Source organism: Paroedura picta, chromosome 8 (genome assembly GCF_049243985.1).
Source record: "Paroedura picta isolate Pp20150507F chromosome 8, Ppicta_v3.0, whole genome shotgun sequence".
NCBI lineage: Eukaryota > Metazoa > Chordata > Lepidosauria > Squamata > Gekkonidae > Paroedura > Paroedura picta.
Genome location: NC_135376.1, coordinates 37622269 through 37649316, shown reverse-complemented (window position 1 = coordinate 37649316; position 27048 = coordinate 37622269). Strand labels below are relative to the sequence as shown.

The 27048-nt window shown below is 46.3% G+C and overlaps 2 protein-coding genes across 5 annotated transcripts in view; both read right to left on the bottom strand.

The window, feature by feature from the left end:
* EPHB1 (EPH receptor B1) overlaps positions 1-27048 on the bottom strand; it is a 416704-nt gene that overhangs the window by 134978 nt on the left and 254678 nt on the right. The gene's annotated exons all lie outside the window — the stretch shown is intronic.
* Positions 22981-26964, bottom strand: LOC143843295 (uncharacterized). Its single transcript, XM_077349126.1, has 4 exons — positions 24749-26964; positions 24109-24192; positions 23847-23930; positions 22981-23567 (listed from the first exon to the last, which is right to left on the bottom strand). Exons 1-4 carry the CDS (start codon positions 25368-25370, stop codon positions 23050-23052), a joined length of 1308 nt encoding a protein of 435 aa, XP_077205241.1. The 5' UTR covers positions 25371-26964; the 3' UTR covers positions 22981-23049.

Below are 27048 nucleotides of genomic sequence, written 5' to 3'. Positions count from 1 at the left end.
CTATAGAGACACAGCAACTTTCCAAGAGAAGCATGGCCACATGACACCCCCCCCCCCCGGCATAGGCATTGGGAAGCCAACTCCGTTACAAAATCTAAATCTATCTAAAATCTATGTAAAATTCTAAATAAAACAGTAAGAGGGTGCTGGGAGGAGCTATCAATATGGTAGGCTGTCTCGGCTGTCCCATTCCTCATTGGCTGTCTGTCCAATTAACAGCCAATCAGGAAGGATGTCCCACCCTGGTCACTTCTCCCTCCAACTTCTTCCATTTGGAAAAAGAACCAGCCCAGTAAGCAGGAATTGGGAGAGAGGGTAGAGGGCGTGAGACTGTGGGACGGCGGGGGTGGGGAGAGTAGGGAGGGAGCCCCCAGCAGTGCTCCCACCACCCCAAGCACCTTCAACCGTGGCCTTGCCAGGCCTCGTAGGGCTGTAGGGGTGGCTGGAAGAGGAGCAGAGTGCCCGCCATAATCCCCCCCAAAAAAAGGCCCACTAGGACCTCTCCAGGCCTTGGCTGGCCTACCTGAGGTGGGGTCCTAGCACCTGTTGTATTCAGGGATGCAACAGGCTTTTTTGCTAGTTACATAATAAATCCAAAAATGAGACATTTTGTCTACCACTTTTGTCTTTGTAACTTGAAAACCTTTTAAAGGGCATACTATCACTTGAGAATAGGACCAACCCATAAATGCAGGTACTGTGGGAAATCTGAAGCTTCTAGTCATGCCTGCTTTCCTGCCTGCCTAGCCTGTTTTGTGCATCCCAGGCTATGACAGTGTTATATGTACCATTTAGTGCATTGTGAATAGTGTCATTTTCGCTTTGGTAAATGTATGTTATTACAATAGTGAATCAATATTAGGGTTGTGTGCAGCGGTGTCCGAATTGGCCGTTCCAGGCCGACCCCGCGGGGTGGGGGGCACGGGCACTGGTGCGTGACTTGGTACACATACGCAGGCGCGAAGCTCCATGTTACACACCGGCATCTGCACCTCCCCCCCTCACACTCACGGCGCAGTGCTGGCCGCGTGGGCCTGGAACAGCCAATTCGGACGCTGCCACACACAACCCTAATCAATTTGGCTCAGAGAGCAATACAGAAGGCATCTTCCCATACAAGACCCACAGCAGCTTTTCTTTAAATCAGCTTTTCTCAACTTTTTTACCACTGAGAAACTTCTGAAGCATTCTTCAGACTTTGAGAAACCCCAGAAGTGGCATGATCATGCAGAATACAGCTAGGAAGCATAGCTGTGTACACACCCACCTTGGGACCTTCACTTTCCCACCCCCTCCAGGCCCATCTTTGGCCATTTTAGGAGAAGGGTACAAGTTGACATGAGGAAACTGGTTGAGAAAACCTGCCTTAAATCATAATGTTAATGTAAACCCAACAATTGCTGGCTGCGATGACTACTGCTCCTTCTTCCATGTTCTGCCCCATATTAAACGTTTTCATGGCACAGCTACCAGAAGTGATGCACTAATTATTTTCATGCATAAACACAATCAAGAGTTCAAAACATTTCTCTGGGTGAGGCTTATAAACAGAAAGTGGTAGGTTTCTTTAAAGTAATAATGCAATGTGCAATTCTAAGAAATCCATCTGAGTTACCAAGAATAATTCCTGAAAACGGAGAAATCAAATGACCTGACATTTGTGCGCCTGACTGGAGGGGGATGCCAGCAGCAGAGTGTGATTTTAGTGCTCATTTATTTGCTGTTATTTATAACCCACTTTTCTCCCTGATCACACTGTTCCACCTCCTCCACTTAATCCTTATAACAACAATCCTGAAAGGGTAGATTGGGCTGAGAGATTGTGCCTGGCCCAACATCATCTGGCAGGCTTCCAATGGTGAGTGAGGGATTCCACCCCATCATTCCAGCTTCTAGTTCGAGACTCTGATTACTATGCCACACCAGCCATTCCTGGAAAAGAAGTTTCCATCTTGGATTTATGATTCCAGGGTATTAGATAGAAAAGGGGCCTCTCCATCAAGTTTGTATTTTTTCCCAAAAAGATGTTTCCCATGTTTTGGAAATTTGACAAGAAAACTTCCAGAATGTGGATTCTTTTGAAATTAAATATAGACTTGATAGATTCACAGAGAAGCATACACACAGCAATCATTTCTATAAATCAGTTTTGGCTGAGAGAGTGACTGGCCCAAGATCAGCCAGCAAGTTATCACACCAGACTGGAAATTGAAACCTGGGACTCCCAGATCCTTGTCTGACATTGTAACTACTACTTCACATTGCTCTCAACTTCCTCTGCTTCCCTCCATACTATGTGTCCTTTCCCTGGGGAAAGTCTAGTAATGTTACAAAAGTCACTCAGGTGAGTTGTGTTGGTACTGCCAGACCTGGTCAAGTTGCAGAAATTGTATGGAGGCAGTCACAGGGTCAAGCAAGTTGTGTGGAATCCTGTCGTTTCCACTGGTGAGTTTTGGAAATTGCATAGTAACAAGTTGTTTGGGAGTTGCTGCTCAGCCTGGCCCAGGACAGGATGAAGCGTAGCAGGGGGGCCCTGTACTATTCCTTTTGCTGACCAAAACCATGGCTGGATGTCTGCCATTATTTATATGGTTGCCAAGCAACCCCTGCAATACCCACAGAGATCTCAGAGGACATCCATGATACAGTTCCTGTTACTATTTTTTTTTGGAGGGGAGTATTAACGTAACACTCTAAGACCTATTATGCGCTGTTCTGTTGCAGCAGGGCTTTCCTGCGTGCACACGAGGGAGGGGCTACTCCGGCATATTCGAGCTACCCCGCCACAACGGCCCCGCACATGCAACTCAGGGCCAGAAAGGCCGGGAGCACTCTGCGGAGGCTGCAGCAGTGGCAGGGGGGTAAGGGCATGGGGCCTCTACCACATGATGATGGAGAGCAGCATGCTGCTCTTCCACCATGGTGTGGGTGGGTGCCCCTGTCAGCAGAGCTGCGGAGCTGGCAGGGGTGAGAGGCATCCCTGCAGGGATGCTGCAGGTCGGGGGAGGAGTGCGATTACGAACTAGGCTAGCCTTACCTAGCCGTGGTCAGTGCCCGCTGCAGCCTCGGGTACGCGGAATACTCTGTGTTTCCTTATCGCGGGCCTTCCGCGGTCCTGGGTCAGGCAGGGCTTGGTGGAGCCCTGGATGGCACAATGTCGGACATTAACCGGGGATTTTTCCCAAAGCAGAAGAGATTTTTAAAAGGTGGCAAAATTACCCAGAAGAAAAATTAAAGAGCGAGCTTGACATCCCTGATAACCACGATGGGGTAGTCACTGACCTAGAGCCAGACATCCTGGAATGTGAAGTCAAATGGGTCTTTGGAAGTCTGAGCAACAATAAAGCTAGTGGTGGTTACAGCATTCCAGTTGAACTTTTCAAAATCTTAAAAGACAATGCAGTAAAAGTGCTACACTCAATGCCAGCAGATTTGGAAAACTCAACAGTGGCCACACGATTGCTCAAAGAAGGGCAATGCGAAAGAATGCTCAAACTACCACAGCATTGCACAATTGTCATGCTAACAAAGTTATGCTCAAAATCCTACAAGCTAGGCTCCAGCAATACGTGGACCAAGAACTTCCAGAAGTACAGGCAGGATTTCGAAGAGGTAGAGGAATTAGAGATCAAATTGCCAACATACGCTGGATCATGGAGAAAGCTAGGGAGTTCCAGAAAAACATCTACTTCTGCTTCATTGACTATACTAAAGCCTTTGATTATGTGGAGCACATCAAATTGTGGCAAGTTCTTAAAGACATAGGAATACCAGAGCATTTTATTTGTCTTTTGATAAACCTATATGCAGATCAAGAAGCAACAGTGAGAACCAGGCATGGAATCACTGATTGGTTCAAAATTGAGAAAGGAGTTCAGCAACGCTGTATACTGTCGCCTTGCCTATTTAACTTGTATGCGAAGCACATCAAGAGAAAGCCGGGATTAGATGAGTCACAAATTGGGATTTTGATTGCAGGGAGAAATATAAACAACCTCAGATATGCAGATAATACCACTCTAATGACAGAAAGCGAAGAGGAACTAAAAAGCCTCTTGACACAGCTTGAAACTCAATATCAAGAAAACGAAGATCATGGCATCCAGCCCCCTCACTTTCTGGAAAATAGTTGGGGAAGAAATGGAGGTAGTGACAGATTTTATTTTCCTGGGCTCCAAGATCACTGCAGATGGGGACTGCAGCAAAGAAATTAAAAGACGCTTCTTCCTGAGAAGGAAACCTATAGCAAACCGAGACAGCATCCTAAAAAGCAAATACATCACCCTGCCAACAAAAGTGCATCGAGCCAAGGCTATGGTCTTCCCAGTTGCAATGTATGGTTATGAAAGCTGGACCATAAGGAAGGCCGAGCGTCAAAGAATTGAGGCTTTTGAACTCTGGTGCTGGAGAAGACTCTTGCGAGCCCCTTGGACTGCAAGGCAAACAAACCGGTCAGTCCTAGAGGAGATCAGCCCTGACTGCTCCTTAGAAGGCCAGATCCTGAAGATGAAACTCAAATACTTTGGCCACCACATGAGAAGGAAGGACTCCCTGGAGAAGAACCTAATGCTGGGAGCGATCGAGGGCAAAAGTAGAAAGGGACGACAGAGAATGAGGTGGCTGGATGGAGTCACTGAAGCAGTTGGTGCGAACTTAAATGGACTTCGAGGAATGGTAGAGGACAGGATGTCCATGGGGTCGCAATGGGTCGGACACGACTTCGCAACTAACAGCATATATCTATATATACACAACATATATCTATATACACACAACATATATCTATATACACACACATACACGTATATGTGTATGTGTATGTGTATGTGTATATATATATATATATATATATATATATATATATATATATATATATATACACCCACACACACACACACACACAGAGAGAGAGAGAGAGAGAGAGAGAGAGAGAGAGAGAGAGAGAGAGAGAGAGAGAAAGCCTCTTGTGGCGCAGAGTGATGAGGCAGCAGACATGCAGTCTGAAGCTCTGTCCATGGGGCTGGGAGTTCAATCCCAGCAGGTTGACTCAGCCTTCCATCCTTCTGAGGTCGGTAAAATGGGGGGTAAATGGTAATGACTGGAAGGCACTGGCAAACCACCCTGTATTAAGTCTGCCATGAAAATGCTAGAGGGCGTCACCCCAAGGGTCAGACATGACCGCGTGCCTGCTCTATGTACTAGTACTCTCTCAAATGTGTGCATACTGGCTGTATTGACCTATACTGTGCTGATTAGATATCTCTTTGTATGGACTGTTATCAATTTACAACTGTTCCACAATGAGTATCAGTTGAGAAAAGTAGACTATAAACACTGTAAATAAAATAAATATTGATTTCCGAATGAACACTTCGCCTGGGACTGCCACACTTGCTTTTCATGAACCTATTCTTGGATGTGGCTGTGATGAAGCAAACAAAGCTTGCCTAGTGCTTCAGAATATTTGTGAGTCTGTAACAGGTGTTCACCCACCTTTTTGAGCCTGCAGAGCCCTTTGGAAGTCTGACACAGGGTCATGGGCACATCCACAAAATGACTGTCACATGTGGTGGAGCCAACCAGAAAATGACAGGGAGTGAGGTTATGTGCTGTGTTTGACAGCAGTCCTTTTAAAATTAATATTGTTCTAAAACAATGACTTGCATATACACAGCTTATGTTCAGTCGCTGCAATAACTCATGCAGCTGTGGTGGCAACTGCTGCCAAAGCACAGCCAGTCAAAAGCCCTATCTGGCCCCATTCACATTAAAAAAAAACACTTGGCAGGTGCCAGGAAAATTGTCAGTGCCCAAGGGACCCCTGCTCTGTAATATTTTCATAATCCCAGCTTGGTGTAGAGTTTAAAAGCAGCAGCTGTAATCTGGCAAGCCGGGTTTGTTTCCCCACTCCCCCGCATGCAGCCAGCTGGGTGACCTTGGGCTCGCCATGGCACTGATGAAGCTATTCTGACTGAGCAGGAATATCAGGGCTCTCTCAGCCTCACCCACCTCACAGAGTGTCTGCCAGGGGGAGAGCAAAGGGAAACTGTTTTGAGACTCCTGGTAGAGAAAAGCAGCATATAAAAACCTATTGCTATTGGTTTTTATATTGGAAGGGACTTCTAGGGTCATCTAGTCCAAATCCCTGCACAATGCAGGAAATGGCCACAAGAGGAGGAGGAGGAGGAGGAGGAGGAGCTGCTGCTGCTCTTCTTCTTCAACATTAAAATCAACAGTTGCAGTATATCTCTATGGGGGTAAGTGTGGGATACAGTACTACAGTATCAGCAACCTGATGTCCCTCGGCTAACGTGGGGTGGTTTTTTGGGGGGGGGAGTTTAGTGGGGTTAGTTAGTGCTTGCCTGTTGCCTAACGTTGATAATGTTGATAGTGTGGATTGGTTTTAATGGTTTTAACTATGGGTTTTATTGCAATTTTTATCTTGTAAACCGCCGTGAGCCTAAGGGAAGTTTAATAAATAAATAAATAAACAATTTAAACTAAGGTGCGAGGTTCAGCTTTGTGGGGCTTGGGTAGAACGGCCAATGGAATTTGATGCCACTTCTCACCTCAATCATAGCTGTAACCCGCCATGAGACAATTTTCAATAGTGGTGGAAATAACTCCAAATAATAAATAAATAGGACTGGCGGGACTTATGAGAGGCAGAAGGACAAACTAGTCAACCCAACTTGTACAAAGTCAGCTTTTTGTCCTCCAAGCAGGCAACAGATCCCCTTAATCTGACTGTATCTGTGTCACAGGTTTAATGAGTGTATTTCCAAAGTGGGGTCACTGCTGAGACGCGATTAAAACTTAGGGGCTTTACGCACCGGGATCTTTGTTGCAAATTGGTCACTGAATGAAAAATCGCCATTTAAAATAGTGGAATTCGTCGTTATGCATACCTGCCTTTGTAGTGGAATCAGTTGCGTTTTGTAGCATTTCCCACAGCTTCCGGTCTCGGCAGAAATCGCTAGAAAGGAAGCGCTATTGCTGAGCTCGTCCCGCCCCTGGCCGTCAAGCAGCCAATGGGCAGCCGTTAGCATGCTCCCAAACAGCCCCTTTCCCTTTAAGAAAGGTTTTTTTTAAAAAAAAAACAGACCCATTGTAACGAATCTGTGTAGATTCGTTGCAACGGAGAGACCCATCCAGCTGCCTAATGTGTTTGAGCTGTTTGATCGTATGATCGTTGCCACGCTGCCTCGAGTGAAACCCCCCCCCCCTCTCACGGGCCCGATTTTCGGCTGAATGAATGTGTAAAAATTAATGGGAAAATACATCAGCAAACGGGCTTTTCTGTGGTTTGTGCTTAGTGACTAAAGGTGAAGGACTGAAGCCAGGGAAGCCTCTAAACAGAAAGAGGCTCGCTGGTGCGTTTATCCCCGCTCGCTCGGAGAAAAAAAAATGGCGATCGCTTCGCCGGAAGTTTGGAGGACAGGCTCAGGAGGAGGGACTTTGAAGAAACCGCAACAATGTTAACGCACAGGTCTTTTTCGCTAGTGTTGCAGATTGGTTGCAAGAGTGTAGCGCTTTCCGGAGGGTGAATCCACTTTTTGGGATTCCCCTGAAAGCGCTACAAGGAAGCGCTTTTTGCAGATTGGTTTCAGGTGTGTGGCAGATTGTCTACGACGTCGTGCGTTATGGCAAATCAATAGCGTTTCCAATTGGCAACCATTGTGCGATTTTGAAGGCGTGCAAAAAGCCCCTTAGAGTCTTCTCTTGCACAGGTTTGATATATTCTAGTCCACCAAATCCAGGTTTTCCTATTATGTATATCAAGCACAATAACTGCTTTGCATCTCCTCTTGTTTCTTGTTGCAATAAAAGGTGGGGCAGGACCACAGAAAGCGTATTGTCAGCTGCCCCTTTTGCTCATGCCAGGATTTGCTCAGGCTGTCTTCTGTGACAAGAGTGGAACTTGCCCTGGTGAGAGACAGAGGAAGCGAAGCCTGCTGGCCTGTGGCTTCCTTGCTCTGGCCGTTCACGGGCCTTGTTTGTTTTTGTCCCGAGCCTTGAAAATATTAGTCACTTAAACTCTACAAACACACAGACACACAAACCTCTTAAATTGTTATGTTTAGCTTTAGTGAGGAGTAGTGGAAGGACATCATAGCGGAAATAAGAGGCTTCTGTTTTGTGCACGCCAATCTCCTATTGATTTCTGTGGTGTTTCACTGGTTTTCATGACACTTACTGTCAATAAAGGATTTCCAGCCCTCTAGATCTGTCATAAGCCCTCCCACAAATGCCATTACATGCTCTGAAATCAATGCATACAGAAGGGGAGGGGTCACTCCCATGCAAGTGTGAATGCCAGCTCAGGGGCATAGAGTCTAGGTACAACAGAAATGTAAAACAATGATTCTATCCCCATGATCAGGGAAATTTTAAAAGTCGCTTTTCCAGTCACAGAGATGCAGCCTCCATGTGAACACTTCTTGCCTGCTCATGTGGTACTTTTTCCATGTGTAACTTCATCTTAATTTGAATAACTCTGGCTACAGCACTAAGGCTGAAACAGCCAAGAGCTCTTGCTGTGCACGATGGACACCCTCTTTTGTTTCTGATCCATTTCCCCCTCTCCCTCTCCTGTTTAAGCCAGCTAGGCTGTCCTGTATGGGACACAGTCGCTGGGGCTTTACTGGGCAGGTGAGGAGAAGGCTGGCAAGCAACATCAGGAAGACGCAGCATCAGGAAGATGTTTGTTGTGGGGAGGAGAAGAATAGGTGATTGTGAGTCACTCTGAGACTCCTTCAAGTAGTAAAAAGTAGGGTACAAAAAACAGTTCTTCCGCTTCTCCTTAAAACCTAATGTTCTGCCTGCATTGAATATTTTTGCTTAGAAAAGTCATGTGAACCCCTCTAGTAATCTGAAATGGTAGTGATATAACGTTGAGTTCAATAAAAACTAGGCTATGATCTCTAAACAGAGACAGGAGACTGTGGAGATCCTCTTGATTTGGATAGCAGGAACAGCAGACACATTACTGTGGTGAAGAAAAGGCCATTGTAAGCCATTTTGAGACTCCCTTAGGGTAGAGTAAAGCAGAACATAAAAACCAACTCCTTCCTTCCTTCCCTCCCTTCCTTCCTTGATCTTTTCCACTTAGGACTCTATGAGATGCTTTTCTTTGGATCGGGATACCCTTTTTCTTAGAATGCCTGAATTTCCTCATGCAGCTTCTTTGGAGTGTATATGTGAGAGCCAGAAATGTTACATTTCTCTTCTCCCCTAATATAGATCAAAATGTGAATCATGAATTTTTTCCCAACTCGTGGCTCACAAAATAAGATGGATTGACTGTCACAAAATTCCACAACTTTTAGAGCAGTTCATGAATGGAGTAGAAAGGTGGATTTAAAGGAATTCTTTAATCCCTTTAAACCCCTGCTTTATGTTCCCTGCTAAAGCCACAAAACCTTTTAAACTTTAAAAGGACTGTAGGAAACAGCCTGCAAAACACCTGTATAACAGGCAGGAACTCCCCTTCAAAGTTTAAAGGGACTGCAGTGAACAGGTTGAAGAACAGCTGTGTAGTGGGGAGGTACTCCCCACCATGTTCTGTCAAGCTGTCTAAAGCAGCGGTAGTCAACCTGTAGTCCTCCAGATGTGCACTGACTACAATTTCCATGAGCCCCTGCCAGCGTTTGCTATCCCTGGGGACTCCACAAGATAGCTCCAATCAGCTGAGTGGTGAGGAGCAAGCTGCTCCTTGCCACTTAGCTGGGGTTTTTTCTTTTTCTTTTTTTTGAGTTTTTAGCAAACCCCGTATAAAGAGACTGTGGTTCAGTTTGGGGTTTCTGCAAATCCCATTTAGAGGAACCTCCTGGTTGGTGGTTTGGTTTGTGGTTCAGCCACAAACTGAACCACATTCTCTCAGTTTACGCCCATCCCTATCTGTCTGAAGCAGCAGAAAAGACTTAGTCCAGTAGCATCCCAAAGACTAATAAAATTATTGGCAGGATATGAGCTTTCATGACTCACTGCTCATTTCTTCAGATACCTGAAGAACTGAGCAGTGACTCACAGAAGCTCATACCCTGCCACAAAATTTTGTTAGTCTTTAAGATTCTATTGGCCCCTAGCTCTTTTCTACTTCTGCTCTTTTATTTTATTTCTATGCTGCCCTTCCATATGGCTCAGGGTGGTTTACATACAACATTCTAGGGGGATACATGCAACGAGTCAACATACAACACAGACAATGTACAACAATAACAACCCAACAGTGGTTCTAAACAACAACTTCAGTGACCCCGACAATAACAACATAACAAGCTAAACTCCCTAGAGAGGTCAGGCTGCTTCAGGCCATGGAGGGGATGTCAGAGGTGGGGGGACCTGTGGTCGGTCTCAGGCAAATGCCTGGTGGAGGAGCTCCCTTTTGCAGGCCCTGCAGAACTGTGGGAGTTCGGGCAGGGCCCTGATCTCTTCAGGGAGCTCGTTCCACCAGGTGGGGGCCAGGATGGAAAAAGCTCTGGCCCTCGTTGAGGACCAACGTGCTTGTGTGGGACCAGGGATCACCAGCCAGTTGGCAGTGGCGGAGCGTAATGCTCTTTTGGGTGTATAGGCGGAGACGGTCTGTCAGGTACACTGGGCCCAGATCACATATAGCCTTGAAGGTAAGAACCAAAACCTTAAGCCTGATCCTCCATTGTTTAGTTTCTTTCTTTCACACTGCAGTCTCTGTCATATCAGTTCCCTATGTTGCAGGCAACCTATTCGATTCCTTCATGTTGTCTGATTAAATGGAACGAATCTTCTTTCTGTATGCTGCTGGCTGGTAATAAAACTCTGTTCTATAACCATGAAGGTAACTACAGTTATGTTGATCTGCAAAAGAATACCTATATTCAAGTCCAGTGGCACCTTACAGACTGGCAACATTTGGGAGGTACATTTGGGAGGCAACATTTCTGAGAGTCAGATATACAGTGAAGTAACAATGAAGTTGCTGATGTTATACAGCAGGGGTAGTCAACCTGTAGTCCTCCAGATGTCCATGGACTACAATTCCCCTGAGCCCCTGCCAACAAATGCTGGCAGGGGCTCATGGGAATTATAGTCCATGGCCATCTGGAGGACCACAGGTTGACTACCCCTGTTATACAGCACAATGCTGGTGTTTTTTTCAAACAAACAAACTTTTTTTCTGCTGTGTATTCCTGCAAGGAAAAGAACACTGTGCCCTCTACCCTCCCAATTCGGTCCCTCACTCCCACCTCTGAAGCCTGACAAATGTTATTGTTGCTCCAGGGCTGGAGGGCTGAGGTAATGCTCTCAGTCACTAACTGCAACAGTGTGAACAGGTAAATCACAGTGGTGGGGCATGAGTGATGGCCTTCTGAACACAAAATACTAGAGGGGAGCCAGATTGCTATGGTAAAACCATCTGTCTCACAGAAAAACCATAGCACTGATTAAAGTAACAGCCTCCTGTGTGTTCCCTCCTCAGCAGCCAGCTCCGTAAATCTTGGATTTACTATCAGGATAAAAGCATTTTTGGTCAGGACTTTGAGTCAGCCCAACCCCTGGCAAGCCTGAGATGGGTTGGTCTTGCTCTGGTTGCATGTCCATCTTCATAAAAACCCATAAACTTCACATCTTTCCTGATTGGGAAAAAAAGTTTTTCCTTTACCTTTTTTAGCTGCTTATAAGGGTAAATGCTGAGTTCTTATTTTCAGCTTCAGTCCTTTAAACTCCCGTGTGCTAACAGAGTTACTAAGAATTAGAACTTTTTCTTAGAAAGCAGTAAGACATTTGTACATATTTACAACAATCATGAATGAATTTGGGGCAGGGTAGAGAGAACCTCAAGGCATACTGTTTAAACTTAAGATTTCTACCAGGAAGAAAAACGGTTCTTAATCATGATTCTCATTAAATGCTTCCAGCTGATCTAAATGGATCTTTCCCTGTGGAGAGCATCTGCAAAGATTATCCTTTGGAGTCTGCACAGAGTATCTCTGGAAATGAACAGTACCTAAATGGAGCAACTAGATAAGACGTAGAAGGTCCGAGATTAGATCTCCAGCTGGTTTTAACGTTCTTTCAAAGCAGATAGATATGTAGAGGTGAATTGGTGCTATGGTGCTGGGTTATGGAAGCATGTAGAAATCACTTCTCCTGCTTGGAGCTGTCATCTATACTTTCCATAGCTAACGGCAGCTGAGAGGTGGGATTTCCCCCCCTCAGGAAAACACCATGGGAGGAAATGACCGTCCGCCCCATCTCAGTGTCATGGCCCTGACTGAATTCCCCCTGCCCCCGCCATTGGTTGGTTTTAAAGTATTTTTAAGATATCTGGAGGTCCAGCTATGAAACTCCAGTGTCTTAACTAGTTGCTGTTTTACAGCATCATCCTATCAGATTCTGTTCCATGGTAGTAGCTATGCTCAGCATATGAACCTCTGGACCACAACAATCTGCCTACCCCAGTCTTTGCCTTACAGAGCATCATGAGTGGGACTAAGAATTCCAAAAACTGAATGGCTAAAGAACAGAGCTGGGAGCAATGGTGAAACCTATACTTTTATTTCCTAGCAGTGTAGCACTAGTGATACGAGAAATTATGTCTCTCTCTGATTTGCCAACAATGGATTTAGTTTTTCCCTGAAAACTATGATTGTTGCCACAGCACAAAGTCAATCTGCAGGAAGGCATTTAAGAATTAATAGAGATTTTTTCCTCTGGTTTACAGTGGCATGCAGGATTCTCTGCAATATTTCTGGAAGCTAAAATTAAGGGAATTAATAGTTGCTGCAAAGATAGACTTTAAAAAGAGATAAAAATGTAACAGGATATGAGATAATTCATGTAATTGGTAGTTGATGAATGGCATACAGTTATACAACCTTGAAAATATTAGATAATACATTAACATTAATAAGAGTGTTTCTATTTACTGAAAAATTTCATTATTTATTATGGAGTCTGTTCAAATCACTGTGTTTATTCAGAAGCGTGCACAATCAATTTCTGATTGTTTGCCTATTATGCTTCATTGCCAGTGCCAATGCAACATTTCCACAGGCTTACATACATTTTCTAATACCTAGCAATATCCATTCACCCTTAATTAAATGAATGGGACATTTGCCCAAAGTGATGTTGCAAATTCATGCATTAGGAAGACACGAATGCTAAAAGTGCAAGGCCGCTAATTGCAAATGACTGGCATCACTCTGGGAAACTTGAATGTAAATCTGAAAGAACTTTGAGGCCAAATCAATTTCATTCTAATTCATGCAAATTTACCTGATGACACAACATATGCTGAAAAACATACATTGCAATGTCAGAACGATAAACTGACTTTCCCTCACTTTAATTATTTCTTGCGAAGCAATCACCTCCCCCACCTCTGCGTCAAGGTCGCTGGTTGCATTTGCCACATTTTGAAATGTTAAATTCTTAATAAATAGCAAAGATGCAATTCAGACATTGCACTTTTAAGAAACCATCTCCTTGAATATGAATGCATTTATTTCTCACATATGAAGTAAAATAGTGGCTTCCCCTCCCTTTTTTTGTTTTTGTTATTTTGTTTTTTGCATTCCCTGCTATTAAATGTGATTTATGAACTACACTCCAAAGTGATTCTCTTCCACTTTGTGTCTCACCTTTACATGTACACATGCACACAAATCAGGATTAGATTATGATTAGAGTTTTAGACCACCCTATGATTAGAGTTTTAGATCAACAAGCCGGCTGGAAATGTAGAACCCTATGCTATCCTTATCCATGATTCCTCTATATATTTGTGAAACAGCCTGGGGGGGTGGAACATTTCTGGCTGTCCAAGCTGAAATAGGGCCAATCAGTGTGCAGCCAGCAATGCTGATTGGCCCTGCCCCTACAGCTTCCACCCTCCCTCCCTGGACGTTAGCCACGTTCCTCTCAGACACACCACAGACAAAGAGCCCTGCAAGACCCAATAAGAGCCCTCATTCCCTCCTATCGCTCCTGCTGCGAGGGAGGCAGAGAGAGACGTAGAATGAGGTGCCCCAAGCTGCTGACAGAGATAAGAAAGAGCAGGCCCCTGCTGCGAGGGAGAGAGAGACAGAGATGCCCCAAACTGCACACCAGCCCTCCTACAAACTGCACACAAACTGCACACAAGCTCTCCTAATTACCTGCTATGCCTTCTGCTGTGAGGCACACCAAGACACACAGGGAGAGGGAGAGAAAGACACACAGAGAAAGATCTGCACCTCTCGGTGTCCCCTGGGTCCTAGCACCCATTGCATCCCTGCTTGCAATGGGCTTTCTTGCTAGTTGTTGGGATAAATAGCATCCCACACCTGGTTTCCTCCTACTTCCCCCCCTCCTTCCCTCTGTCCTTTACATCTGTACCACTGATGACAACAGAGTGGATCAGAGGTTTTGAGGATGACATAACAATTAGGTAAGAAGCCCTATCTCCTGCCAAGCCAGTCCTATTCGGTTAGAACTCTTTACAAAGCCTGAGTTTTCTATCAATGTAACTTTGTGAACCAAGATGCACTACTGTCTACTTATCTACCAAGACTGCCTTTATTTCGAGGAGTCCTCAAAGCAAGCAGCCAAGATCCTCCTGCCAAGCTTCCCGGTACCTTAAAGAGTCAGAAACAGCTGTCAGATAAGTACAGCCTCTCCCAGGCAATGTTTGCCATTTCCCCATCTTCAAAGGGCAGCAAAGGACTTCACTCACCCGGGCCTCTTTCATCTCTCTCATTATTTTTCCAACAGAATAGGCGAAGTGAGTGTGGGTACTGATTGGCTAGGATTTAATTGGAACTCTGGGAAGGCACTTCTGATTTCTCACAATTACATTTCTTTTAAAACAACTTTTTAATGATTTTATACCCTTTCATTTCACGCCAACTCCTGCCTGCTTGCTCCGAATGCGGCACCACAGCACCACACTCCGCTATGAGAGATCGCGAGGCTAAGGCTGCGGGACTTGTCAGATGCCAGTTGCAGCAGGCAGCCCTGCCAAAACCGCCAGAAATCACCTCTGAGACAGCCCTTGCTTCAGAGCAATCCGGCCAAGCTGGCTTTTTAGGAAGGCTGTCAATTTAAGAAATCAACACAATGAACCGTAGTCAGTCAATGGACTGATTAAACTCGCATGGCAGTAAAAGCAACAGTACTGAAGAAGGCATGTGAACAGGAAGAAATGGGGCTTCCTAGTAACTGTTGCTGCAAACTGAGATTTGGGGGAGGGCGGGGGCACAACGAGTACAATATAATTAGCTCTGCATGAAATATCTCCCGTCTCATCTTACAAACTGCAGACAGGAACTCGGTCATTATTTCCCATTATATCTCTTCCTCCCCCACTTCCTGTGGCCTGAAAGAGAGGCTAGGTGAGCCTGAAGACTTTGTGCTGTTTTAGTTGGTCCTAAGGTAAGGTGACCAGATTGTCCCACTTTTGGAGGGACATCCGGGGGTACCTGGCAAATTGTACTTCTGTTGAAATTAAAATATATATAAATATATATTACAATACTATTTTTGCATTCTATGAAACTTTTTGTTGCTCCATATACACCAATTTTTTAATCAAGGACCGCCCCCCCAGTCAATGGTGTCCCGCTTTACCAATGTTAAAATCTGGTCACCTTATAGAGGAAGGTATAACCCTCTTGTTGTATCTACCATGTGCAGTTGTTAAACTCTTCATACTGGGATGAATACTACAGATCTCTGGACATGATTCATTCCTTTTCTATTTTGCGTTGCTCTCATTGCATAGGAAGGACTTTCCAGCTGCATGGCTAAATCATCCTCTCCTGGCTATCCGAAGCTCTATAAAATTGTCCCCACTATGGATTTGTGGCATGCCCTCTAGGGCTGCCAAGAGCTGCCGTGGGCTCCTGAACAGAGATTCTACGTGCCCCTCCACAGGATCCTAATCCAAACCAAATACTACAACGAAACAAATCACTTGATATGCTGTTACCACATATCTATAGAAATAAAAAAATCTGTTACTTATTTGCTTTATTTATATCCCATCTTTCTCCCTAATAGGGTTGCCAGCTCCAGATTGGGAAATGCCTGGAGATTTGGTGGGGTGGAGCCCTGGAGAGGGGAGGAATTTCAGCAGATTGTAATTCCAGAGAGTCTTCCCTCCAAAGTGGCCATTTTCTCCAGGGAAAATGATTCTGGTCATCTGGAGATCATCTGTAATAGCAGGAAATGTCCGGGTGCCACCTGGAGGTTGGCTTGCCTAATGGGGATCCAAAGCCACTTACATCATTTTTCTGTCTTCCATTTTACCCTCCCAGCAACTCTGCCAGGTAGGTTAAGCTGAGAACATGCGTCAGGCCCAAAGTCACCCAGCAAGGTTCTGTGGCAGTTTCTCAGATCCTACTGAGACACTTTGACCACTATGCCACACTGGCAAGCAGGAGGCCCAACACTGGCCAATCAGGAAGATTGTGGGAGTTCCCGTGCCAAATTTGAATGCCAAACCTACCCCCACATGGTGGTTGTGAAGCATAAGATGGAGGACAGGAGAACAATTAAGCATTGGTTTCCCTTTGGGGAGAAAGACTGGGTATAGTATTTGTCATAAAACTAATTTTTAAGGACTTTAAAAGGATTATGTCATTTGCCAATTCTACTGAGAGGGGCAGTCTAGAAATCTCCAAACCAATCAATAAATATAGCAAAGTGGCCATTACAAAGGGCTATTAGATCTCCCATGAACACAATAATAACCACCCAGTGCCTGAAGTGGAAGTGCTACTTGCGTCTCACGTACATAGCCACTAAAACAGAAGGTTCCATCACCCTGCATGTAAAGGGTGGAGGAGGAGTATCTTTTTACTGCTTTGTTGGACCATGGGGAAATATTACCCCCCCCCCTTCTCTTCATAACATTAACAAAGGTTTGCTACTGGATGAGAAAGACTTGAGATAAGGATGAGAAAGACTTGAGACCAAGACTTGAAAATAAAGGGGGGATGTGGAAAAACTAAGTGGAAGGAGAGATACATTAATGAGAAAAGTATGGGAAAGATGGAGGGAAACTGAGGCAGATTGGAAATTGTTTTATCTTGCTGCAAAACCCTTACCATCTTACTACCACTTTGCAAGACCTGGCTGAGCAATGAAAGGAACAGAGAAGGGCTACGCTGTTGTAGAAAATCACCTATCAACCATCAGTGTGTTGACTTGTCTTGCTCCAGTACTGGCTTTGTTGATAGGCTTATCATGAAAGGCAAGTGTAGCTGATAGTAGAGCACTTTTTACTGTTCTCAGATTCCCTGGCACCCCTAGTGACTGCACCCAGAATTACATTAAAATAAATGTAAAGACATCTGGCTGGGTGGAGCACAACCTTGCTTCTGAGGCTCCCCAGCTGATTTGGGGCCCCTAAATTCCCCCCTCAGTTTCCCACTGTCAGCAGCCTGGATACAGAGGTATGGCAGAAGGGAAGCTAGGGTGAAAGGAAAGTAATCTGGGTCAGGAAGAGTGCGCCTTTATTTTTTTGCACAAGCTACTGCTTCTTCTGCACATGACGAAACCAAGCTGGTACTATTGGAGAAGAATGGCTGGGGTATGTTTTTGTGTGTGTATGAGCTAAGAGAATGTGTGCATATGAGTGAAAGAGAGAAGAAATTATACTTTTGACTAGCCCACTGGTCAATTTAGGTTTAGCAGTTTGACCACCATACAAAACCACTCCCAGAATAACGCCTTCATGTAAATAATGAGGAGGCAAAGAAAGAAGGCCTACTGCTATATTTGGGTAACTGTATGCAGTGATCTCCTGCTATGTGTGGTCCTTTGGACAGCTGCCACCTGAGACCTACAGCAGTTTAAAAACACATTATACGTGACACTCTATTTTTATGCCATGGAAAACTTGCCATTTGAAACATATAACTTAGAACTACATCTGTGTTAGATGTGATTCTTGCTATTTTAAGGCTAAGCTGATTACCAGGAGCTATTTACAAGTTTGGAACCAAGAGCTATTCCTACAGATAATTGCAAACAGTACTCATTCATGGCTTTTTTGTTTCCATATTTTGAAAATATATACAGAGAAACTCATAAGATAAACATAAATTTGAGAGCAACTGGCTTTGTCCCCTACAGGCTATGGTACATATTTATCAGAGATGTAAAAAGGAAAAAGGGGTCCTGCCCTTGGTGTCATGGTGGGTTAATTAAATCAGCCTGTCCCTCTTAGAAAAACAGGATCAAATCTGCCTTGAGTTATAAGTAAATTAAATTGCCTCTCAACTTGGTCCACCACAAATGCTTGTTCATGTGTAAAACATGAAATGTCCAACCAAGGATTTCTACAGTTCCTTTATTTACCAGCATGTGTCGTTAATTTAAGGAACTTTTGGGTGGCATTTCAAAAAGCACAAAGCCACAGTGTTAGGTGATGAAGTCAACTGAAAGACTTTTGTTTACCAGGTCCTACTTCTCATGCCTTAATGTGCCCCATGTTAAATTCATTAGAGAACACCTACTCACTGGTTTCACTAGGGATTACTAACATATTGGGCTAAAGAGGAAAGGGTCTGATGCAAATATTTTAAATATCTAAACAAATATTTACACTGGACATAGCTTTTTAGATGTTAAAGCCTTGCACATCAACCAAGAGCCCACCAACTGTGCATTACTCACAATCCTCCAGATATGTGAAATCATTGTGTTGTGTAAACAGAGGTAACACATATATTTATTTACACTGTAAGGCACAGCCTTAGTACACATGAATGGAAGCCCTGAAAAAAATCTCAGTGAGTTCATATGTACCAAAGCTATGCATGGTAAAAACAAGCACTGCCATATTCACATAACATAGCAAGCACACATATTGGGCCGATCATGGATAGTACACACTTCCATTACGTGTGGTTGTTACATGTCGCTGTAACATCTGAAAACCCCAGTGGTCAGAACTGGAAATTCTTAGCTTAATCTGAAAAGTCCAGATATTATTTTTTATGTCTTTATAAATGCTTTTGCCCATCCGCCCTACAAGACAGCTCACAAAGATAAGCCCGTATAATTAAAACGGCAAAACAAAATGAACAGCAGCAAACATGGTAAAAAGAAACCTGATAAAGATATTAAGAATTAAGCATAAGCTAGGGTTGCCAGTTCCCAGGGCCATTTCGCACAGAGCTCAAAGTTGCTATTTGGTTGCCGTTTGTGAAAGCGCTACTTCAAGTAGCGAAATGTAACTAGCCGTGCCCGTAACGCACAGCTGCGGTTTTTGCGGAATTTGGCACTTTCACTTCTCGCCACTTTCGTAACCCACAGGCTTCCGGTTCTCCGTCTTATCGCTACAAAGGAGGTCCCTTTTTAGCGCTTCTGGCCTCCCGTGCCCGTCAATCAAACTGCAGGCACACCTTTGACCTCGACCCTAAAGCCGAACTTGTCGGGGTCCCCTTTTTTTTTAAAAAACCCAGGAAACCCCGTAGCAACGCGTTATCGTCCGATCATTGGCGCCCTTGGAACGTGTTTTCTATTGTTTTCTAGGAACCAGATGCATTGACATGTTTGATTGGTTAATCCCCGCCCACAGTACACGCCCACAGGTTACCTGCTTATATGCACCTGGGCAGACACGCGGTCGGCCTCACTCTTTTGTTTGCGTAGCCTACTGCCCGCAGCACAGGTCAACGTTGCAATGGAGAGGCTTATTTTTCAATTGCTGGCTTACATGCTCGCGGTGCTCCAGCGCATGAATACCGCCTTGTCGCGTCGGACGTCTGCTATCGCGGAGTACCGAGAACGGGTGCCCGGAACGCTGACCAGCAGCAGAAGACGTTCTGTAAGGGTAACCATGGCGGCCAAGAAACGCTGGCAAGCACTGGCAGAGGTCCGGTTCCCCAGACAGTTCTGGGTGGACGAACGATCCTCTGACTGGTGGGAGAATTTTGTGTGGACTCGCTGGGATGATGACCACTGGATTGCCAACTTCAGGATGTCGAGGGGGACATTTTTTGAACTCGTGGAGGCTCTACGTGGACGCATGGAGAGGCAAGTCACTGGCATGCGGCGCCCCGTTCCAGTTGAAAAAAGGGTGGCTGCCGCATTGTGGTACTTGGCCACCCCTCAGTACTTCCGGACAGTAGCCCAGCAATTCGGACTCGGAGTCACTACGGTTGGCGATATCCTTAAGGAGTTCTGCCTCGCCATGGAGGCGGAATTGTTCAGCAAAGTCGTGTGCCTCGGAGACCGGCTTGGAGCGGTGAGTGTCATTCTATCCCCTTTGCCCTTTAAATTTTTTTTCTTGTTTGACAGGTCAGCAACGAAGACGCGATACACCCCACGCTGACATGCAATGGCTTATATTCTTTTCTTTCCCTTATTCAGAGTATGGACGGGTTTGCCAGGCTTGGATTCCCGCATTGTTTTGCGGCCGTCGATGGAAGCCACATCCCTATCCGTGCCCCCGGGGGAAGCATAAAAGAGTACGGGAACAGGAAGGACTTTTGCTCTGTTCTCCTGCAAGGAACAGTGGACTTCTCCGGCCGGTTTATCGATGCCGAGGTGGGGTGGAGTGGCAGGAGGCATGATGCCCTTGTTTTCAGGGAATCCAACCTCAGGAAAGCCATGGACGAAGGGGTCTTTGTTCCAGGAAACCCCACCGCCACCATTGAGGGCGTGCGTGTGCCGCCGTTGGTGCTCGGGGACGGAGCCTACCCAATACGACGCTGGCTCATGACTCCCTACAAGCGGCCAAGGACAGACGTGCATAGCCACTACAACCTCACTCACTCCCGGGCAAGGAATGTAGTGGAGCGTGCCTTTGGACGTTTGAAGTCCCGGTTCCGTTGCCTGATGTCCCGACTACACGTGCATATAGACAATGTGACTCCGCTGATCATCGCGTGTGTCATTTTGCACAACATATGCGAGGACAAGGGACATAACATCCCCTTCCCTGTGGATGAACCTGATCCTGTTGTCCTTGAGGACACACAAGACATCCCTGAAGCAAGGAGAAGAAGAATCTATGCAGAGGGGTGCAAGGTTCGGGACGCCATAGCCACCCACATCTACAGAAACAGGAGGCGTGTTTAATTGTTTTTCCCACTCTCTTGTTGGTGAATAAAGTTTTGTGTTATTTGTTTAACCTTGTCTTGTGCGGTTTGTGTACTTTGCCAGCAAAAAAACGGGGATTCTCTGGTCCAAAAGCACTTTGACAGCCCTAAATGCTAACTCCCAACTGAAATTGACAAACACAATACGGAAGCGCTGAATGGGGAAAGTTCGGGGAGGCGGGTAGCCAGGAAGTATTGGCGACCCCTGTCAAACCGGAGGATCAATCCACTTATGTTCCAATGAATAATTTTATTGGTGGGCAGCTTTGATACATTTAAAAAACGGGGTGGTCTATCGGAGCAACGCACGTTCGTTCCCTAACCGTCATTCCGAAGATGCCGAAGCCACGGAAGGGCTCCTTCTGGCAGCGCGCCGAGGCTGAGGCACTTCTGGAGCTTGTGCTCCAATCGAAAAGTGTTGGCCGCCTTATGGCCAGCACCCACTGCCACACCAAGGGTGCTTACCTGGTGTTGGCTTCAAAGCTGAGGGAAAGGGGCTACGTCCGGACCTGGGAGCAGGTCCGGACAAAATTCAAGCGCCTTAAGCTGGACTTCCTAAACAGTCTGGAACAGTGGGGGGGGATCCCGCAGCCAAGTGGGAGGACGGTCTTCCACGACCAGATGGTAAAAATATGGGAGAAGGCTGGGAAGCCCCCCCTGGACATGAGGAGGCATATGGGTGAGTGCTGCCCTCGTTGTGTTTTACCCTTAAACATGCATGGAATGACTAGCTGCCTCTTTCCCCTACTGTCCCCAATGAAATTCGAGAAAGTATTTAGATGCTGTCAACCCCCTCAGACTTAGCCAGCCAGTACTGTAGAACCACTTTGGTTATGCGCTTAGACTCTAACTGTGGTGTGTCCACCAGCTGTGTTTCATCTCTGTTTTGTGTGCTTTTAATTATGATTTGTCTTTTTCTTTGCCCAGCCACACAATCACCATCCAAGCTGGCAACAGCACCTGAGCGTGAGGAGGGGGAGGAAGAGGGACCTTCCACCTCGGGACAGGCTGCAGGTGAGAGTTTTATGCCTGTGCGGGAGACCCATGTGTGTGTACCCCCATGGAGCCATATGGGAGCCTGCTGTGATGCTCCCATTTGAAGTGTTATTAAATTCTTTGTTTGATTTCTATAGCTGAAACTGTGGAGGCAAGGCTGCGTGCGATGGAGGCCAGAGTTACTTCCCTGGAGGCTCAAGTGGCAGAGCTGAAAGGGGAGATTGAGCAGCAAAGGCAACAGAGGGAGGCGGAAGAACGTAGGTTATGTTCCCCACTGCCCAACTCTTCTCACACTGTGGCTAAGGCCACTTAAAAGTGTATGCATGTAAACTAAAGAAATTTGAAAATATGTGTGGCACTAATGTGTACTTTTTCTCCCTCCCCACACAGTTAAGAAGAAGGAGGATGAGGACCTCTTCCGCCGCAAAGTCCGGGGGTCCGTGGGAAGGTTGAGCAGGAGAGTGAGGGAGATGGAAGGGGCTGGGCAGGGGAGCAGTGGGACCTGAGTTTTGTTTCCTGTTTGTGTTTTGGGGTAGGGGTTGGGGGGGGGCTCCAAGTTTCATTCCCTAATGTTTTTCCCCTGTTAAATGTATAGTTTTGTTAAAAAAAATAGGTTTTCCAGGGGGGTGGGGGGTGGTGGTGCTGGTGGGGCTCCAAGTTTCATTCCCTAATGTTTTTCCCCTGTTAAAATGTTTTTTAAAATAAAATGTTATTGCAAATTTTATAACAAGACTCCAGTGTGACTTCTTAAACTCGCACATATTTAACCCCACACCACACTCCTAAAACTCCTTGAACTAACACCCCTCCAACCTCCAACCCACACAGCAGTACCACAATATAGACAATCACTAGAGAGGCCGCTTTCGGCCTTGCAGATTCTACAGTAGGGTACACAGAGACAGAGTCAAAAATATAAACTTTATTCAACAAACAACAAAACACAGATAACATGAAATAGAAAAAGTGGGCAAAACTAGGAGGGGGAGTACTTGTCTGCTGGTTTTATTTTCCTCTTTCCGAGAATAGTCCTCCTTCGTGTTTGGGTGGAGGCATTCTGAGAGGGAGTCGGTGGGGTGGGTGCTGGAAGTGGTGGTGTTGGTGTGGGTGGTGGTGGGGGTGGTGGTGGGGGGGCGGGGGCGATTTGTGGAGGGTAGGCCCTTTCCATGACCACTACAGCCCTCTCCATGAGTCTCCTTATCAGTCGCACCTCCTCCACGCCTTCGCGTAGGATTTGGTTTGTCTCTCTAAGGACTGCCCTCAATTTTCTCCCCTCCTGGGCAATGAGTGTGAGCATGGCTTGGTCAGCGGCAGCGGCACGCCGTGACTCCTCATAGCAGTGCTCAAGGAGCCTCTCTCCCACGCTTGTCAAGACGGAGACGCGCCTCAGCCTGCCGCGTTCCCTCGTAAGCCTCTCCTCTGCTGGGAGCGCACCTCTAGGTGGTGGGCTGCCTGGAGCCAGGGGTGGTTCCTCCTCCTCATCTGAAAGAACCTCTGTTGGCAAAAAATGAGAAACAAAACTGTTAGTGACATCAATAAAGTCAAAACACACCATGGTGGACATGGTGTTCTTTTTTGTCCCCGTGTTTTCCTGCCAAGAATTTAAACAATCCCCGGCGAGCACATGGCTATTGTTTGTTTGCCCATGGTGTGCTTTTACTTTTGCCTACTTTCACAGCAGGACTCTCAACAATTAAAAGGGAGCACATGGTTAGTGCCTAGCGACATTGTCCTGCAGCTATGGCTCGAAAGGAACAGGTCATGCACGCTCACCATCTTGAATCTGTATCCGCCTGCGCCGTGCAGGAGGTCCAAGCAACCCAGGCTGTTCCTCCTCCTGTGTTCCGGGTATGAAATCTGCAAAAAAAGGAAAAAAAACAGATCTAGGACCAAAGGGTGGCAAAGCCAGCTTCAAAGGCTACACCAGCAACGCAGAGGGACTCTCTTCTTTCTCTTAGCAGTGCTGCTGCCCTGCACAAACAGAAAAGCACAAAGCAGTCAAAACAGCCCCCCCCCTATTTTAACTAATACTTACCAATGTTAGTTGATGCCCCCGAATCACTATCCACGTCAGGTGCTGCTGGAGACTCGAGGGGCCCCGTCCCTGGCAACTGTGTCTCTGTGGACAAGAGCAGAAAATAGTGAAAAATGAGCAAGCATACACCATGAACCACAAAGCAAGCTCCCAAAGTAGTGAGCCAAAGTACTGCAGAAGGCCTATGGGCGAGGCATGCAGCAAATATTTTGGGGCTGTTGGTTAAACATGACCGTTTCAAATACTAACCACATCAAGCACTCCACAGCCAACCATCTTTTAAAATCTTTTAAAAATTAAAATTAAATTATAAAATTAAAACCGTTTCAAATAGTAAACACAGCAAGCACTCCACAGCCTACCATCTTTTAAAATCTTTTAAAAATTAAAATTAAATTATAAAATTAAAACCGTTTCAAATAGTAAACACAGCAAGCACTCCACAGCCTACCATCTTTTAAAATCTTTTAAAAATTAAAATTAAATTATAAAATTAAAACCGTTTCAAATAGTAAACACAGCAAGCACTCCACAGCCTACCATCTTATGCGTTGCAACGAACTGACGAGAAAACGATGGCCAAACGTCAGAACACACATTTGCTCAAAAGGAAATATAAAATAAAAATAAAATCACTTACCGGAGGCAAGGGGCGTTTGCTCAGGAGCCTCCTCTGGCTCCCCAGGAACGATGGCGATGAGGTCCAGCGTTACCGATTCCGCGGCTCGTTGCTGGACGGGGGGTGGAGGGCGAAAGCTGGACGAGGTGCCCTCGCCGGGATCCTCCTCAGCGGGTGGTTCCTCGACCGGGGCAGCCGGCTTCCGAACCACCTTAAGGCTCCGGCCGACGCGCTTCGGCCTGCCGGATCCTTCCCCGTCTCCATACAGCTGGCGCTGCTCCTCGAAGTAGGGGCAGGTAACCTTCTCGTTGCCGGAACCCTTATTATGGTTCACGGCACGCATATACTCTGCCCTCATTGTCTTGGTCTTCGACCGGCATTCAAGGCCGGTCCTGTTGTGGCCCAGGGCGCGCATCTTAATGGCCACTTGTTCGAATACCTCCCTATTCCTGTGGGAGGACTGGAACGCGTCCTGGATTTTCTCCTCCGAGAAAATCCCGATCAGGTCCCTGATCTCCGCGTCCCTCCAAGTTGGGCCACGGCCGGTTGCAGGGACGGACGAGGCTTGAGAAGACGATTCCATGTTGCTTTCGCTGGTAGCTGAGCAAAATGGTGGTGGAAGGTGCAGGGTGCAACGGATCATATACCTTCCCGCACACAAAGACAAAGGGACTAGCCGGCTCCTGATTGGTAGAGGGCAGTAGGGGACACGCGCATTGGCCACATTAGGTCACATGTCACGTTCAAAACTCCTCGCGCGGGAACAGGATCTGCTCCTAATGGCCAGATTGGCGCCCTTGTTGTTTGACTTAACGCATGCGCTGATTCGTTTACACGAGAGAAGAGCAGTTTGAACATGCAGCGGGAGCCATTTTAGGAAAATGTCCGCCATTACACAAACGCATGCCGGTGTTCAACCGAGAGCAAGTGCGGCAGTACTCGGCAGTTCCCCAATAATATTCACCAGCCACAGCATAAATCAACCAAACATGACATGTTACTGGCGTACGTTCGTTGGCACGCTCAGAGGAATGTTTTTTAAAATGAACGGGGGACGGCGACTCCGCTTGCCGGAGGTATAGCTGCCAATGGAAGGGGTTGTCCGCACCCAAGCACAAGCACGCACCGGGAACCACACAAAGACCCACTACACATAAGCCGCCCCTCATGATATCACCACGAATCATGTCTATTGAACCCCTCTAAGCTAAGCAGGAGACTGCGAGCGGCGACCGTTCGTTGGCACGCTCAGAGGAAAATTTTTTAAAATGAACGGGGGACGGCAACTCCGCTTGCCGGAGGTCTAGCCGCCAATGGAAGGGGTTGTCCGCACCCAAGCACAAGCACGCACCGGGAACCACACAAAGACCCACTACACATAAGCCGCCCCTCATGATATCACCACGAATCATGTCTATTGAACCCCTCTAAGCTAAGCAGGAGACTGCGAGCGGCGAATGTTCGTTGGCACGCTCAGAGGAGAATTTTTTAAAATGCTCCCTGTACGTTGACTCCGCTAGGACTGGCCGATGGTAGACGGGGTTTTAAGCTTTGGCCAAATTTAGGGAACGTGACGGTGTGTGCCACTGTGCTTGTGAAAAACTCTTGTGGTGTCCGGGCAGAATTTCCTAAAGTGATCGTGCTTGAAAGCCAGTCGCTGTCCCGTTGCCTCGTAGATCCCCGCTCGCTCGGAGAAAAAAAAAATGGCGAACAGTTCGCCGGAAGTTTCGAGGACAGGCTCGGGAGGAGGGACTTTGAAGAACCCGCAACAATGGTAACGCACAGGTCTTTAGCGCTACTGTTGCAGATTGGTTGCAGGAGTGTATCGCTATCCGGAGGGTGAATCCAGTTTTCTGGATTCCCCTAAAAGCGCTACAACGAAGCGCTTTTGGCGGGTCGGTTTCAGGATTGTTGCAGATCGTTAACGACGTCGTGCGTTATGGCAAATTAGTAGCGTTTTCAATCAGCAACCATTGTGCTATTTTTAAGCCGTGGGAAATGCCCCCCAGTCTCTCCTCCCATTTTCAGGCTCTCAAGAACTGGGGAAACTTACTAGGCATGGAGAGGGAGGAAGCAGGAAGTATAAGTGACATGCTGACACAGGCACATTGGGAAGTGAAACTGTTTTGGGGGCAAAACTCTATGGTATGAAGCTAATTCTACCATAGAGTTTTTGCCCAAAAGTCAGAACATTGCCCCCAATGTCACTTCTGGGTGATGTTAATGCATCTCATTAATTTTTAGACTTCCTCCCCACTCCCTGAATGTGTACCACCCATCCCCCACTGGCAGCTATGAGGGACCTGACAACTCTAATTAAA